At 38.0% G+C, this 16,767-nt stretch overlaps 1 protein-coding gene across 1 annotated transcript in view; it reads right to left on the bottom strand.

Moving 5' to 3' along the window:
• The window catches only part of LOC128651610 (interleukin-5 receptor subunit alpha), a 112,450-nt gene that overhangs the window by 58,772 nt on the left and 36,911 nt on the right, over nt 1–16,767 (bottom strand). The window contains exons 4-5 of the mRNA XM_053704619.1: nt 10,879–10,996; nt 10,591–10,769 (exon numbers count right to left, since the gene is read on the bottom strand). Of these exons, the coding sequence (XP_053560594.1) occupies nt 10,591–10,769; nt 10,879–10,996 (297 nt within the window). The remainder of the gene's footprint in view (nt 1–10,590; nt 10,770–10,878; nt 10,997–16,767) is intronic.

Below are 16,767 nucleotides of genomic sequence, written 5' to 3'. Positions count from 1 at the left end.
ACTTCATAGTTAAAATAAATACAAATATACCTGTAAAATAAAACCTAACCTAAGTTACAATTACACCTAACACTACACTATAATTAAATACATTCCCTAAACTAAATACAATTAAAGGGACAATCTACACCAGAATTGTTATTGTTTTAAAAGCTAGATAATCCCTTTATTACCCATTTCCCAGTTTTGCATAACCAACACAGTTATAATAATATACTTTTAACCTCTGTGATTATCTTGTATCTAAGCCTCTGCAAACTGCCCCTTTATTTCAGTTTTTTTGACAGACTAGCAGTTTACCCAATCAGTGCCTGCTCCCAGATAACTTCACGTGCACGAGCACAGTGTTATCTATATAAAATACGTGAACTAACACCCTCTAGTGGGGAAAAACTGTTAAAATGCATTCTTAAAAGAGGTGGCCTTCAAGGTCTAAGAAATTAGCATATGAACCTCCAAGGTTAAGCTTTCAACTAAGAATACTAAGAGAACAAAGCAAAATTGGTGATAAAAGTAAATTGGAAAATTGTTTAAAATTACATGCTCTATCTGAATCATGAAAGTTTATTTTGGCCTAGACTGTCCCTTTAAATACAATTAAATAAAATTATCTAAAGTACAAAAACAAACAAACACTAAATTACAGAAAATAATAAACAAATTACAAGATTTTTAAACTAATTGCACCTAATCTAATCCCCCTAACAAAATAAAAAAGCCCCCCCAAAATAAAAAAGCCCTACCCTACACTAAATTACAAATAGCCCTTAAAAGGGCCTTTTGCGGGGCATTGCCCCAAAGTAATCAGCTCTTTTACCTGTAAAAAATAAATTACAACCCCCCCCAACATTAAAACCAACCACCCATACAACCAACCCTACTCTAAAACCCACCCAATACCCACTTAAAAAAACCTAACACTAACCCCTTGAAGATCACCTTACCGTGAGAAGTCTTCACCCAACCGGGCCGAAGTCCTCAACGAATCCGGCAAAAGTGGTCCTCCAGACGGGCAGAAGTCTTCATCCAGATGGCATCTTCTATCTTCATCCATCCGGCGCGGAGCGGGTCCATCTCCAAGAAATCCGACGCGGAGCATCCTCTTCTGACGACGTCTTCTTGTTGAATGAAGGTACCTTTAAGTGACGTCATCCAAGATGGCGTCCCTTCAATTCCGATTGGCTGATAGAATCGGAATTAAGCCAATCGGAATTAAGGTAGAAAAAATCCTATTGGTTGTAATTTTTTTTTACAGGTAAAAGAGCTGATTACTTTGGAGCAATGCCCCGCAAAAGGCCCTTTTAAGGGCTATTTGTAATTTAGTGTAGGGTAGGGCTTTTTTATATTGGGGGGCTTTTTTATTTTGTTAGGGGGATTAGATTAGGTGTAATTAGTTTAAAAATCTTGTAATTTGTTTATTATTTTCTGTAATTTAGTGTTTGTTTGTTTTGTACTTTAGATAATTTTATTTAATTGTATTTAGTTTAGGGAATTTATTTAATTATAGTGTAGTGTTAGGTGTGATTGTAACTTAGATTATGTTTTATTTTACAGGTATATTTGTATTTATTTTAACTAGGAAGTTATTAAATAGTTAATAACTATTTAATAACTATTCTACCTAGTTAAAATAAATACAAACTTGCCTGTAAAATAAAAATAAATCCTAAGCTAGATACAATGTAACTATTAGTTATATTGTAGCTACCTAAGGGTTTATTTTATAGGTAAGTATTTAGTTTTAAATAGGAATAATTTATTTAATGATAGGAATATTTATTTAGATTTATTTAAATTATATTTAAGTTAGTGGGTGTTAGGGTTAGGGTTAATAAATTTAATATAGTGACGGCGGTGTAGGTGGGGACAGATTAGGGGTTAATAAATATAATGTAGGTGGCGGCAGTGTAGGGGGCGGCAGATTAGGGGTTAATAAGTATAATGTAGGTGGCGGTGGGCTCCAGGAGCGGTGGTTTAGGGGTTAAACACTTTATTTAGTTGCAGCGGGGTCCATGAGCGTTGGTTTAGGGGTTAATACATTTATTTGAGTTGCGACGGGGTCCAGGAGTGGCGGTATAGGGGGTAAACAGTATAGTATAGTGTGGGTGTTTAGTGACAGGGTACCAATAAAGCTGGGAAAAAGCCGAAGAACAGCGAGATTGATGACTGTTAGTTAACAACAGTCCGCTGCTCATCGCACCTTTTTGACAGCTTTTTTGATAATTTTGGAGAACGTATTCAGGTCCGCGGCAGCGATGTTAGGCGATCTTAGGCGAGCGAATTGGTGCCGTCAAATGCAAGTAAGCTGACGGCTTGATAAGTAGATGCCTTAGGGCTAGATTACGAGTGGAGCGCTAAAAATCGCTTTCATGAAAGCGATATTAGCCCTCCACTGTGTAATACCAGCACTTGTAATGTGCACTGTCATTACAAGTTTTCAGCAATGCAAACGTGACCTTGATTTTGCAGTGTGGGAAAGTATTGGGCTCACGAGAACACGCTTCCATAGGCTCCTGAGAACATTGCACAGCGAAGGGGGTAAGTCGCGCAGTGATGGCAGCAAACTTAAATATATATGTATAAAATTATATACACATATTAACACATACATATATATGTATATCAGCATATACATATATATTTACAGGGAACACACAGTTCCCATAGACCGCATGGTAAAAGCACTTTTTAGTGCCTTATTATTTCTAACACCCCGCACCTGCCAACCTAAGCTCCAAAATACAGCCTAGTGCAGTTCTTTTTTAATTAAAAAATAAAGATTGTGCTATATTTATATGTTAATAAAATAAAGTAGGCTGTATTTTGAGGGCATTTGGGGCACATTTATAAAATTAACCACAGATCTGATCTCTGGTTAGTTTTATAAGCACTAATTGCTACCACAAGCTCATGGTAGCAATAACCAGCAACTTGTAATGGCTGGTTAATTTGCCCGTTTGTGGCTGCGCAATAATTTAACGCTCCACTTGTAATCCAGCGCTTAAATGGCAGCCAATCTAAGGTACAAAAAATCCATTATATGAAATAAAAAATATGGCTTCAAAAAACTTCTTCAGTTTAGAACACATGTTTATAATGTGTGTGTCTATCTATCTATCTATCTATCTAGACTGGTGTGCTGCTGTTATTTGGGAGCTCCCTGAACTTTCAAGGGTACCCTGATGGGACTTTTTTTAAGAAATGTTATATTGCTATGTGGCATTATAGAGGATAGTATAATTAAAATACATGTTTGATGCATACCAATTCTGTTTTTCTACTGATTTGAATAACTTTTTCCCTTAACAGGTTGTGTGCCAGATAAGGGTATACTGAACTCCAACTCATTTTCTGGGGGCAGTGTCTCATTTAGTTCACTCCTCCCTGGTGGGAGTTCTATCTTCTTTATATATATATATATATATATATATATATACTGTATATATTGAAACGATAACATAAGCATTTGAATGAAATAACGTTCAATGTTTGCCAAACAATCAAACTTATTTGTAGTCAAAACGTGTAGATTTCAATGAATGTTAAAAAAATTATTTAATCTCTGATATGAAGGCTTTTAGAATGTGTTTTTTCCTTAAGAATGTTACTGAAACTGTTTTCCTGCATTATAGTGATCTGTTAACATTGGAAATAGCAAAATAAAATAAAAAATCTTGGGTTATCATTTGTTTAGAAACATTTAAAGAGATATAATAATTCCAAAATTATGAATTAGATCAGGAGACTTTTTCAGTAATGAATGAATTGTGAACATCAACAGGTATTCTATTGTATTTTTCTAGTGACCACAATCCCATTAATACACTCAAAGCTCAAAACTGTTACCTCCAAAACAGCACAAAGATCCTTATGTATGAAATGTTGTGGGGAAAATGGGTCTCAATTTGGGAATCTATCTGCCCCCTTTGGTGTCCAGCTCGTGGGTCACGAAACGATTGGAGAAAGCTGTATTCATCATCATCATTGTGCTAAATACAGTAGGAGATGTGGGCAGAGGATTGGCGGTATGTTTACCGCAATGTAACGTTTAATGAATTAAAGTGCCCCTGTTTTTAATATTATTTCTCCAACATTGGTGTGTCCGGTCCACGGCGTCATCCTTACTTGTGGGATATTCTCTTCCCCAACAGGAAATGGCAAAGAGTCCCAGCAAAGCTGGTCACATGATCCCTCCTAGGCTCCGCCCACCTCAGTCATTCTCTTTGCCATTGCACAGGCAACATCTCCACGGAGATGGTTAAGAGTTTTTTGGTGTTTAAATGTAGTTTTATTCTTCTATCAAGTGTTTGTTATTTTAAAATAGTGCTGGTATGTACTATTTACTCTGAAACAGAAAAGGATGAAGATTTCTGTTTGTAAGAGGAAGATGATTTTAGCAGACAGTAACTAAAATCGATTGCTGTTTCCACACAGGACTGTTGAGATGAAGTAACTTCAGTTGGGGGAAACAGTTAGCAGACTTTTCTGCTTAAGGTATGACTAGGCATATTTCTAACAAGACCATGTAATGCTGGAAGGCTGTCATTTCCCCTCATGGGGACCGGTAAGCCATTTTCTTAGTTAAACATAAAAGAATAAAGGGCTTCAAAAGGGGCTTAAAAACTGGTAGACATTTTTCTGGGCTAAAACGATTGCTTTACTAGGCATATTATGCAGATTCTAACTAATTATTGGTATTATAATCTTGGGGAACGTTTAGAAAAACGGCAGGCACTGTGTTGGACACCTTTTTTCAGATGGGAGCCTTTCTAGTTATAGACAGAGCCTCATTTTCGCGCCATTAATGTGCAGTTGTTTTTGGAGAGCAAGGCATGCAGATGCATGTGTCAGGAGCTAAGAATCACTGTAAAAGCTTATAGAAGGCGTCTTGTGGTATCGTATTCCCCTCTGGGCTTGGTTGGGTCTCAGCAAAGCATATAGCTGGGACTGTATAGGGGTTAAATGTAAAAACGGCTCCGGTTCCGTTAATTTAAGGGTTAAAGCTCTGAAATTTGGTGTGCAATACTTTTAATGCTTTAAGACACTGTGGTGAAATTTTGGTGAATTTTGAACAATTCCTTCATACTTTTTCACATATTCAGTAATAAAGTGTTTTCAGTTTGAAATTTAAAGTGACAGTAACGGTTTTATTTTAAAACGTTTTTTGTGCTTTGTTGACAAGTTTAAGCCTGTTTAACATGTCTGTACCATCAGATAAGCTATGTTCTATATGTATGAAAGCCAATGTGTCTCCCCATTTAAATTTATGTGATAATTGTGCCATAGTGTCCAAACAAAGTAAGGACAGTAATGCCACAGATAATGATATTGCCCAAGATGATTCCTCAAATGAAGGGAGTAAACATGATACTACATCACCCTCTAATGTGTCTACACCAGTTATGCCCACACAGGAGGCCCCTAGTACATCTAGTGCGCCAATACTTATTACCATGCAACAATTAACGGCTGTAATGGATAACTCCATAGCAAATCTTTTATCCAAAATGCCTACTTATCAGAGAAAGCGCGATTGCTCTGTTTTAAACACTGAAGAGCAAGAGGACGCTGATGATAACTGTTCTGACATACCCTCACACCAATCTCAAGGGGCCATGAGGGAGGTTTTGTCTGATGGAGAAATTTCAGATTCAGGAAAAATTTCTTATCAAGCTGAACCTGATGTTGTGACATTTAAATTTAAATTAGAACATCTCCGCGCACTGCTTAAGGAGGTGTTATCTACTCTGGATGATTGTGACAATTTGGTCATTCCAGAGAAATTATGTAAGATGGACAAGTTCCAGAGGTTCCGGTGCCCCCCGACGCTTTTCCTATACCCAAGCGGGTGGCGGACATAGTAAATAAAGAGTGGGAAAGGCCCGGCATACCTTTTGTTCCCCCCCCCTATATTTAAGAAATTATTTCCTATAGTCGACCCCAGAAAGGACTTATGGCAGACAGTCCCCAAGGTCGAGGGGGCGGTTTCTACTCTAAACAAACGCACTACTATTCCTATTGAAGATAGTTGTGCTTTCAAAGATCCTATGGATAAGAAATTAGAGGGTTTGCTTAAAAAGATTTTTGTACAGCAGGGTTACCTTCTACAACCAATTTCATGCATTGTTCCTGTCACTACGGCAGCGTGTTTCTGGTTTGAGGAACTAGAAAAATCGCTCAGTAAAGAATCTTCGTATGAGGAGGTTATGGACAGAGTTCAAGCACTTAAATTGGCTAACTCTTTTGTTTTAGATGCCGCTTTGCATTAGCTAGATTAGCGGCGAAAAATTCAGGGTTTGCTATCGTGGAGCGCAGAGCGCTTTGGCTAAAGTCTTGGTCAGTGGATGTGTCTTCCAAGACAAAATTGCTTAACATTCCTTTCAAAGGTAAAACATTATTTGGACCTGATTTGAAAGAGATTATTTCAGACATCACTGGGGGAAAGGGCCACGCCCTCCCACAGGATAGGTCTTTTAAGGCTAAAAATAAGCCTAATTTTCGTCCCTTTCGCAGAAACGGACCAGTCTCTAATTCTGTATCCTCTAAGCAAGAGGGTAATACTTCACAACCCAAACCAGCCTGGAAACCAATGCAAGGCTGGAACAAGGGTAAGCAGGCCAAGAAGCCTATCACTGCTACCAAAACAGCATGAAGGGATAGCCCCCGATCCGGGACCGGATCTAGTGGGGGGCAGACTTTCTCTCTTTGCTCAGGCTTGGGCAAGAGATGTTCAGGATCCTTGGGCGCTAGAAATAGTTTCTCAAGGTTATCTCCTGGAATTCAAGGAACTACCCCCAAGGGGAAGGTTCCACAGGTCTCAATTATCTTCAAACCAAATAAAGAGACAGGCATTCTTACATTGTGTAGAAGACCTGTTAAAGATGGGAGTGATACATCCAGTTCCAATAAGAGAACAAGGAACGGGTTTTTATTCCAATCTGTTCATAGTTCCCAAAAAAGAGGGAACATTCAGACCAATTTTGGATCTAAAGATCCTAAACAAATTTCTCAGGGTACCATCGTTCAAAATGGAAACTATTCGAACGATCCTACCTACTATCCAGGAAAATCAATTTATGACTACCGTGGATTTAAAGGATGCGTACCTACATATTCCTATCCACAAGGAACATCATCAGTTCCTAAGGTTTGCTTTTCTGGACAAGCATTACCAGTTTGTGGCACTTCCATTCGGATTAGCCACTGCTCCAAGGATTTTCACAAAGGTACTAGGGTCTCTTCTAGCGGTTCTAAGACCAAGGGGCATTGCAATAGTACCTTACTTGGACGACATCCTGATTCAAGCGTCGTCCCTGTCAAAAGCAAAGGCTCATACGGACATCGTCCTAGCCTTTCTCAGATCTCACGGATGGAAGGTGAACAAAGAAAAGAGTTCTCTGTCCCCGTCAACAAGAGTTCCCTTCTTGGGAACAATAATAGATTCCTTAGAAATGAGGATTTTTCTGACAGAGGTCATAAAATCAAAACTTCTAAGCTCTTGTCAAGTACTTCATTCTGTTCCTCGTCCTTCCATAGCGCAGTGCATGGAAGTAATAGGATTGATGGTTGCAACAATGGACATAGTTCCTTTTGCACAAATTCATCTAAGACCATTACAACTGTGCATGCTCAGACAGTGGAATGGGGATTATACAGACTTGTCTCCGAAGATTCAAGTAGATCAAAAGACCAGAGATTCACTCCGTTGGTGGCTGACCATGGACAATCTGTCACAGGGAATGAGCTTCCGCAGACCAGAGTGGGTCATTGTCACGACCGACGCCAGCCTAGTGGGCTGGGGCGCGGTCTGGGAATCCCTGAAAGCTCAGGGTCTATGGTCTCGGGAAGAGTCTCTTCTCCCGATAAACATTCTGGAACTGAGAGCGATATTCAATGCTCTCAGAGCTTGGCCTCAACTAGCAAAGGCCAAATTCATAAGGTTTCAGTCAGACAACATGACGACCGTTGCATATATCAATCATCAGGGGGAACAAGGAGTTCCCTGGCGATGAAAGAAGTGACCAAGATAATTCAATGGGCGGAGGATCACTCCTGCCACTTGTCTGCGATCCACATCCCAGGAGTGGAAAATTGGGAAGCGGATTTTCTGAGTCGTCAGACATTCCATCCGGGGGAGTGGGAACTCCATCCGGAAATCTTTGCCCAAATAACTCAATTATGGGGCATTCCAGACATGGATCTGATGGCGTCTCGTCAGAACTTCAAGGTTCCTTGCTACGGGTCCAGATCCAGGGATCCCAAGGCGACCCTAGTAGATGCACTAGTAACACCTTGGACCTTCAACCTAGCTTATGTGTTCCCACCGTTTCCTCTCATCCCCAGGCTGGTAGCCAGGATCAATCAGGAGAGGTCCTTGGTGATCTTGATAGCTCCTGCGTGGCCACGCAGGACTTGGTATGCAGACCTGGTGAATATGTCATCGGCTCCACCATGGAAGCTACCTTTGAGACAGGACCTTCTTGTTCAGGGTCCATTCGAACATCCGAATCTGGTTTCCCTCCAACTGACGGCTTGGAGATTGAACGCTTGATTTTATCAAAGCGTGGGTTTTCAGATTCTGTAATAGATACTCTGATTCAGGCTAGAAAGCCTGTAACTAGAAAAATTTACCATAAAATATGGGAAAAATATATCTGTTGGTGTGAATCTAAAGGATTCCCATGGAACAAGATAAAAATTCCTAAGATTCTATCCTTTCTACAAGAAGGTTTGGAGAAAGGATTATCTACAAGTTCTCTGAAGGGACAGATCTCTGCTTTATCTGTTTTACTTCACAAAAGACTGGCAGCTGTGCCAGATGTTCAAGCATTTGTTCAGGCTCTGGTTAGGATCAAGCCTGTTTACAGAACTTTGACTCCTCCCTGGAGTCTAAATCTAGTTATTTCAGTTCTTCAAGGGGTTCCGTTTGAACCTTTACATTCCGTAGATATTAAGTTATTATCTTGGAAAGTTTTGTTTTTGGTTGCAATTTCTTCTGCTAGAAGAGTTTCAGAGCTATCTGCTCTGCAGTGTTCTCCGCCCTATCTGGTGTTCCATGCAGATAAGGTGGTTTTGCGTACTAAGCCTGGTTTTCTTCCGAAAGTTGTTTCCAACAAAAATATTAACCAGGAGATAGTTGTACCTTCTTTGGGTCCGAATCCAGTTTCAAAGAAGGAACGTTTGTTACACAATTTGGACGTAGTCCGTGCTCTAAAATTCTATTTAGAGGCTACTAAAGACTTCTACCTCTCTTTCCTTTTGGCTTAAAAGCATTATCCGATTGGCTTATGAGACTGCCGGACGGCAGCCTCCTGAAAGAATCACAGCTCACTCCACTAGGGCTGTGGCTTCCACATGGGCCTTCAAGAACGAGGCTTCTGTTGACCAGATATGTAAGGCAGCGACTTGGTCTTCACTGCACACTTTTGCCAAATTTTACAAATTTGATACTTTTGCTTCTTCGGAGGCTATTTTTGGGAGAAAGGTTTTGCAAGCCGTGGTGCCTTCCATTTAGGTGACCTGATTTGCTCCCTCCCTTCATCCGTGTCCTAAAGCTTTGGTATTGGTTCCCACAAGTAAGGATGACGCCGTGGACCGGACACACCAATGTTGGAGAAAACAGAATTTATGCTTACCTGATAAATTACTTTCTCCAACGGTGTGTCCGGTCCACGGCCCGCCCTGGTTTTTTAATCAGGTCTGATGAATTATTTTCTCTAACTACAGTCACCACGGTATCATATGGTTTCTCCTATATATATTTCCTCCTGTCTGTCGGTCGAATGACTGGGGTGGGCGGAGCCTAGGAGGGATCATGTGACCAGCTTTGCTGGGATTCTTTGCCATTTCCTGTTGGGGAAGAGAATATCCCACAAGTAAGGATGACGCCGTGGACCGGACACACCGTTGGAGAAAGTAATTTATCAGGTAAGCATAAATTCTGTTTTTTAGATACTAGGTAGTGATTCATTAACCTTTACAATCACTTTAAGCATAAAACAATGTATTTACTGAAATGTTAATGATATAAAATGCTGCTGATAAACAATGAAAATGGTTGTGATTTTGTGGACATCGAAAACGTTCCATCGGTAGCTGTTACACTGATAATTATCCCATTTTGGATGTGTTGCCTCCTTGGTATTTTTTCTGCACCTTAATTATTAAATAATAGATTGTGATTAACTACTATGTTTTACCACCAAAAAGGGGTTAACGTGGATAAAGTGAAGTCCCATTCAGGACACCGCTGGTTATTGACAGAGTTGTGTCAATAAACAGAACTTTACCTATGCAAGCGGCTGAACACAGTTGCCTAATTCATTGATGCAAAAATACAGAGCATGCAATTTTTACAAGTTTTCCCTTTAATGGGAAAACCAAACATCAAGGGGAACATTTGTTATACCAAATATAATTTATTTTAAATATTTTCTCATCCAAGCACAGATGCCATAACCATTGTTACCACTTAACACTATGAAGTATAAATAAAGAAAAATATGAGCAAACACATTAAAACACAGTGTTGAATTTAGCAAAATTATCAATATGCACACAAATATACAAAGGTAAAGTGACTTATTTTACCGTGCTCATAGGGAATAATCCATTTATCATAGAATGGAATTTTGGTTGTATTGCTTTTTCCTGCCACATATATATAAAGATATTTAGTGGATACACTGATAAGACTGATGAAGTAACATGCAGTCTCTCTTCCAAATGAATCATATTTGTATTGTTTACAGTCTTCACGGTGATCTTCCCTATAAAACAACAGAAAACAAATAGGAAATAAATATAATTCACTCTTTTTTTGTATTAACAATCACATATTATAGAATGAATATATATGCTTGATTTATTCCTACTTACAAATAAAATGAATATTTTGTATTTTCTGGAGCATCTTGGCCGACCTCCCATGAGCAGTTCATAAAGGAAACATTAAACACTGTGCAGGAAATATTTTGGGCAGATGTTCTTGTCGTTCCTAGGAAACATCACATAAAACAGTATGCAGAGTGTATCAAACACTTTAGTTAATTTGTTTTAAATGTCAATATTTTGCCATTGTAGATTTATATGCATCAAGGTAGCAGTAAAATGCTTTTGCTTTGCTGTAATTACATAATAATGATCTCTATAACAAATAAACACAATCATTGCAAGATATATGTCTAAAATGTAGTTTAGTATCTTTTTGTAATTGTTTAAAGCTTTAAAATACTTCTATTTTGGCTTCAAACAGGTTTAAATATTAACTTATTAAATAACATAAAACCTTTGATGAGAAATTAATAAGGGTCTCAAAGAAAGCTGAACTTCTTAGGGAGTTAAAGGGACAGTACACACTTTGAGATTTGGATACCAAATATTTAACTATGTATAGTAAAACAATTTTGCAATGTGTTTATTATGTATTTTGTTCCCATTTCCTGTCATTTAAATGTAAAACTGTTGGTGCACTTGGCAGACTTCACACAACTAAACCCACCACATATCTATCCCTAATTACAGACTGTCATTATTGGCTCCTCCAAATAAGGTAAATGGAGGGTTTAGTTTGGCTATTAAAAAACAAATGCAGCAAACAAGGCATTCATGCATTAAAACATGTTCACACTCATCTAATATGTTGTCATATTGTCATTGCAACGTGTTTATTTTCCCTTTAATGCAGTTAAAAAAAGTTTTAAAAGAAAGTTATTAGTAAATATAGGTCAATATATTTTTAATATATTTTAAAAACTGCCATTATAGCTATGCATTGATTCAGTCCAGGTATATACCGGTCCCATACAAGTCCAGATAAAAAAGTATGCTAATATTTCTTCTGTACCACTTTTCATTTATTCAGCTGCTATGGGTATCACTAGTCTAAAGTTCACTATAAATGGTTAACATGACTTCTATTCTTAACACTTTTTATGCATTTAATTATGTATCATCTACTATTCTTTTATGGTATAGAATAAAATAGTTTAAACATTTTAATTAAAAAAATAGATGCCTTGCTCTATTCATATCTATCTTTTACATAGAATTAGATACAAGAAAAGTCCCAGTTTATTTATATAATCTATCAATTTCCCCAAAATGATACATTTTACATACTGTAGCCAAAATAAAACACCCTGCATGAATCAAGACTGATGTTAAAGGGACACTAACCCCAATTTTTTTCTTTAATGATTCAGATATAACAGGCCATTTTAAGCAACTTTCTAATTTACTTCTATTGTCAAATTTTCTTTGTTCTCTTGCTATCTTTATTTAAAAAGCAGGAATGTAAAGCTAAGAGCCGGCCCATTTTTGATTGAGAACCTGGGCTATGCTTGCTTATTGGTTTGCTAACTGTATCCACCAATAAGCAAGCGCTATCCATGGTGCTGAATCTAAAATGGGCCGGCTACTAAGCTTTAAATTCCTACTTTTAAAATAAAGATAGCAAGAGAACGAATAAAAATTGATAATAGGAGTAGATTAGAAATGTGCTTAAAATTGCATGCTCTATCTGAATCCTTAAAGAAACCATTTGGGTTTAGTGTCCCTTTAAGGAGGAATCAGACAAAAACCAGTACTGCTGTGACCAATATTTTTATTTGTGAATATGTAGTGATCAGACGATCAAAAATAGAGGAGCACCAGGGGGTCGATCCGATAAAAATTGTCGCCCGCAAAAGTCGGCGACGCCAATATTTGCGCGGGTTTGGTATCCTATATACGGCGTAACCTAGAAGTTACGCTGTGTATATTTCTGCCGTCGCCGTAGTTTTTTGGGCCATAGGCAGGTATACCAAACCCGCGCCGCCAGCTATATTATCTATATTAACCCTAAGTATATTATAGTTAATATAGTTATTACATTATATATATTAACTATATTAACCCTAATTATATTAGGGTTAATATAGTTACTATAGTATTTATATAAACTATATTAACTCTATCTAACCCTAACACCCCTAACTAAATTCTTATTAAATAAATCTAATTCATATTATAAACTAAAATATTCCTATTTAAATCTAAATACTTACCTATAAAATAAACTCTAAGATAGCTACAATGTAATTAATAATTACATTGTAGCTATGTTAGGGTTTATATTTATTTTACAGGTAAATTGTTAATTATTTTAACTAGGTATAATAGCTATTAAATAGTTATTAACTATTTAATAGCTACATAGTTAAAATAATTACCCAATTACCTGTAAAATAAATCCTAACCTAAGTTACAAATACACCTACACTATCAATAAATTAAATAAACTACGAATATCTATCTAAAAATACAATTAAATAAACTAAACTAAATTACAAAAAAAAACAAACACTAAATTACAAAAAATAAAAAAAAGATTACAAGATTTTTAAGCTAATTACACCTATTCTAAGCCCCCTAATAAAATAATAAAGCCCCCCAAAATAAAAAAATTCCCTACCCTATTCTAAATTTAAAAAAGTTCAAAGCTCTTTTACCTTACCAGCCCTTAAAAGGGCCTTTTGTTGGGGCATGCCCCAAAGAAAACTGCTCTTTTGCCTGAAAAAAACACACAATACCACCCCCCAACATTACAACCCACCACCCACATACCCCTAATCTAACCTAAACCCCCCTTAAATAAACCTAACACTACCCCCCTGAAGATCTCCCTACCTTGTATTCACCCAACCGGGCCGAACTCCTCATCCGATCTGGGCAAGCGGCAGTGAAGTCTTCTTCCATCCGCGGGATGTCTTCAAGCAAGCGGCAGAGAGTCTTCTTCCATCGGCGATGTCTTCAAGCAAATCGGCATCTTCAATCTTCTTTCTTCGCTCCTCCGCTGTGGAGCATCCATCCAGCACGACGACTTCCCGACGAATGAGGTTCCTTTAAATGACGTCATTCAAGATGGCGTCCGTCAAATTCCGATTAGCTGATAGGATTCTATCAGCCAATCGGAATTAAGCTATAAAAATCTGATTGGCTAATTGAATCAGCCAATTAGATTCAAGTTCAAGTTCAATCCGATTGGATGCCGATTTGCTATTTGTATTTTTAAATAGATATTTGTAGTTTATTTAATTTATTGATAGTGTAGGTGTATTTGTAACTTAGGTTAGGATTTATTTTACAGGTAATTGTGTAATTATTTTAACTAGGTAGCTATTAAATAGTTAATAACTATTTAATAGCTATTATACCTAGTTAAAATAATTAACAATTTACCTGTAAAATAAATATAAACCCTAACATAGCTATAATGTAATTATTAATTATATTGTAGCTATCTTAGGGTTTATTTTATAGGTTAGTATTTAGATTTAAATAGGAATATTTTAATTAATAATATTAATATTAGGTTTATTTTAATAAGAGTTTAGTTAGGGACGTTAGAGTTAGATAGGGTTGTTATACTTAATATATATATATATATATATATATATATATATCTATATATATTATAATAACGATATTAACTATATTAACCCTAATATAATTAGGATTAATATAGTTAATATATATAATATAATAATTATATTAACTATATTAACCCTAATATAATTAGGGTTAATATAGTTAATATAGCTGGCGGCGATGTAGGGGGATTAGATTAGAGGTTAATTATTTTAAAATAGATAGCGGCGGGGTAGGGGCTCACTTTAGGGGGTTATAGATTTAATATAGCTGGCAGCGTTTTAGGGGTTAATAACTTTATTAGGTTGCGGCGGGCTTTGGGAGCGGCGGTTTAGGGGTTAATACATATTTTATTGTTAGGATAGTGAGGGGGGATAGCGGATAGAGGGTTAGACGTGTCGGGCTATGTTAGTGAGGCATGTTAGACAGTGCGGGTGATTTAGACATTAGTCACTAGTCAGGTTTTGTAGGCGCCGGAAGTTTCTAACGTGCCGTAAGTCACTGGCGACGCCAGAAATTTGTACTTGCGCAGATTTCTGGACATCGCTGATTTGTCAGACTTACGGCACTTTAGCATCTGACGGCGCCGTATATGGGATAGCTCGAGTTGCGAGCTGAAACTGCGGGCGACGCGGGTTCCCTCGCTTGCGCCGCAAACTACGATCTATATCGGATTGCGCCCCAGGCTGGTTCAGTTAAATAAAACTTAACTTTCTCTTGTTAAGTGTATCCAGTCCACGGATCATCCATTACTTGTGGGATATTCTCCTTCCCAACAGGAAGTTGCAAGAGGATCACGCACAGCAGAGCTGCTATATAGCTCCTCCCCTCACTGCCATACCCAGTAATTCTCTTGCAACGCTCAACTAAGATGGAGGTCGTAAGAGGACTGTGGTGTTTTATACTTAGTTTATTTCTTCAATCAAAAGTTTGTTATTTTTAAATGGTACCGGAGTGTACTGTTTATCTCAGGCAGTAATTAGAAGAAGAATCTGCCTGCGTTTTCTATGATCTTAGCAGAAGTAACTAAGATCCTTTGCTGTTCTCACATATTCTGAGGAGTGAGGTAACTTCAGAGGGGAAATAGCGTGCAGGTTTTCCTGTAATAAGGTATGTGCAGTTAAAATATTTTTCTAGGGATGGAATTTGCTAGAAAATGCTGCTGATACCGAAGTAATGTAAGTAAAGCCTTAAATGCAGTGATAGCGACTGGTATCAGGTTTATTAATAGAGATACATACTCTTATAAAAGTGTATTTTAAAATGTTTGCTGGCATGTTTAATCGTTTTTTACATATGTTTGGTGATAAAACTTATTGAGGCCTAGTTTTTTCCACATGGCTGGCTTGAATTTTGCCTAGAAACAGTTCCCTGAGGCTTCCCACTGTTGTAATATGAGTGGGAGGGGCCTATTTTAGCGTTTTTTTGCACAGCAATCTCCATTGAATGAAATTATTGACAAGCTTAGAACGCTTAAGCTAGCTAACTCATTTGTTTCTGATGCCATTGTTCATTTGACTAAACTAACGGCTAAGAATTCCGGATTCGCCATCCAGGCGCGTAGGGCGCTATGGATTAAATCCTGGTCAGCTGACGTGACTTCAAAGTCTAAATTACTCAACATTCCTTTCAAGGGGCAGACCTTATTCGGGCCTGGCTTGAAGGAAATTATTGCTGACATTACTGGAAGCAAGGGTCATACCCTTCCTCAGGACAGGGCCAAATCAAAGGCCAAACAGTCTAATTTTCGTGCCTTTCGAAATTTCAAGGCAGGAGCAGCATCAACTTCCTCCGCTTCAAAACAAGAGGGAACTGTTGCTCATTCCAGACAGGCCTGGAAACCTAACCAGTCCTGGAACAAGGGCAAGCAGGCCAGAAAGCCTGCTGCTGCCCCCAAGACAGCATGAAGGAACAGCCCCCTATCTGGAAATGGATCTAGTGGGGGGCAGACTTTCTCTCTTCGCCCAGGCGTGGGCAAGAGATGTTCAGGATCCCTGGGCGTTGGAGATCATATCTCAGGGATATCTTCTGGACTTCAAAGCTTCTCCTCCACAAGGGAGATTTCATCTTTCAAGCAAACCAGATAAAGAAAGAGGCATTCCTAAGCTGTGTGCAAGACCTCCTAGTAATGGGAGTTATCCATCCAGTTCCGCGGACGGAACAGGGACAGGGATTTTATTCAAATCTGTTTGTGGTTCCCAAGAAAGAGGGAACCTTCAGACCAATCTTGGATCTAAAGATCTTAAACAAATTCCTCAGAGTTCCATCATTCAAAATGGAAACTATTCGGACCATCCTACCCATGATCCAAGAGGGTCAGTACGTGACCACAGTGGACTTAAAGGATGCCTACCTTCA

The sequence above is a fragment of the Bombina bombina genome, chromosome 3 (assembly GCF_027579735.1).
Source record: "Bombina bombina isolate aBomBom1 chromosome 3, aBomBom1.pri, whole genome shotgun sequence".
Lineage (NCBI taxonomy): Eukaryota > Metazoa > Chordata > Amphibia > Anura > Bombinatoridae > Bombina > Bombina bombina.
This window is presented reverse-complemented; position numbering and strand designations above follow the sequence as displayed.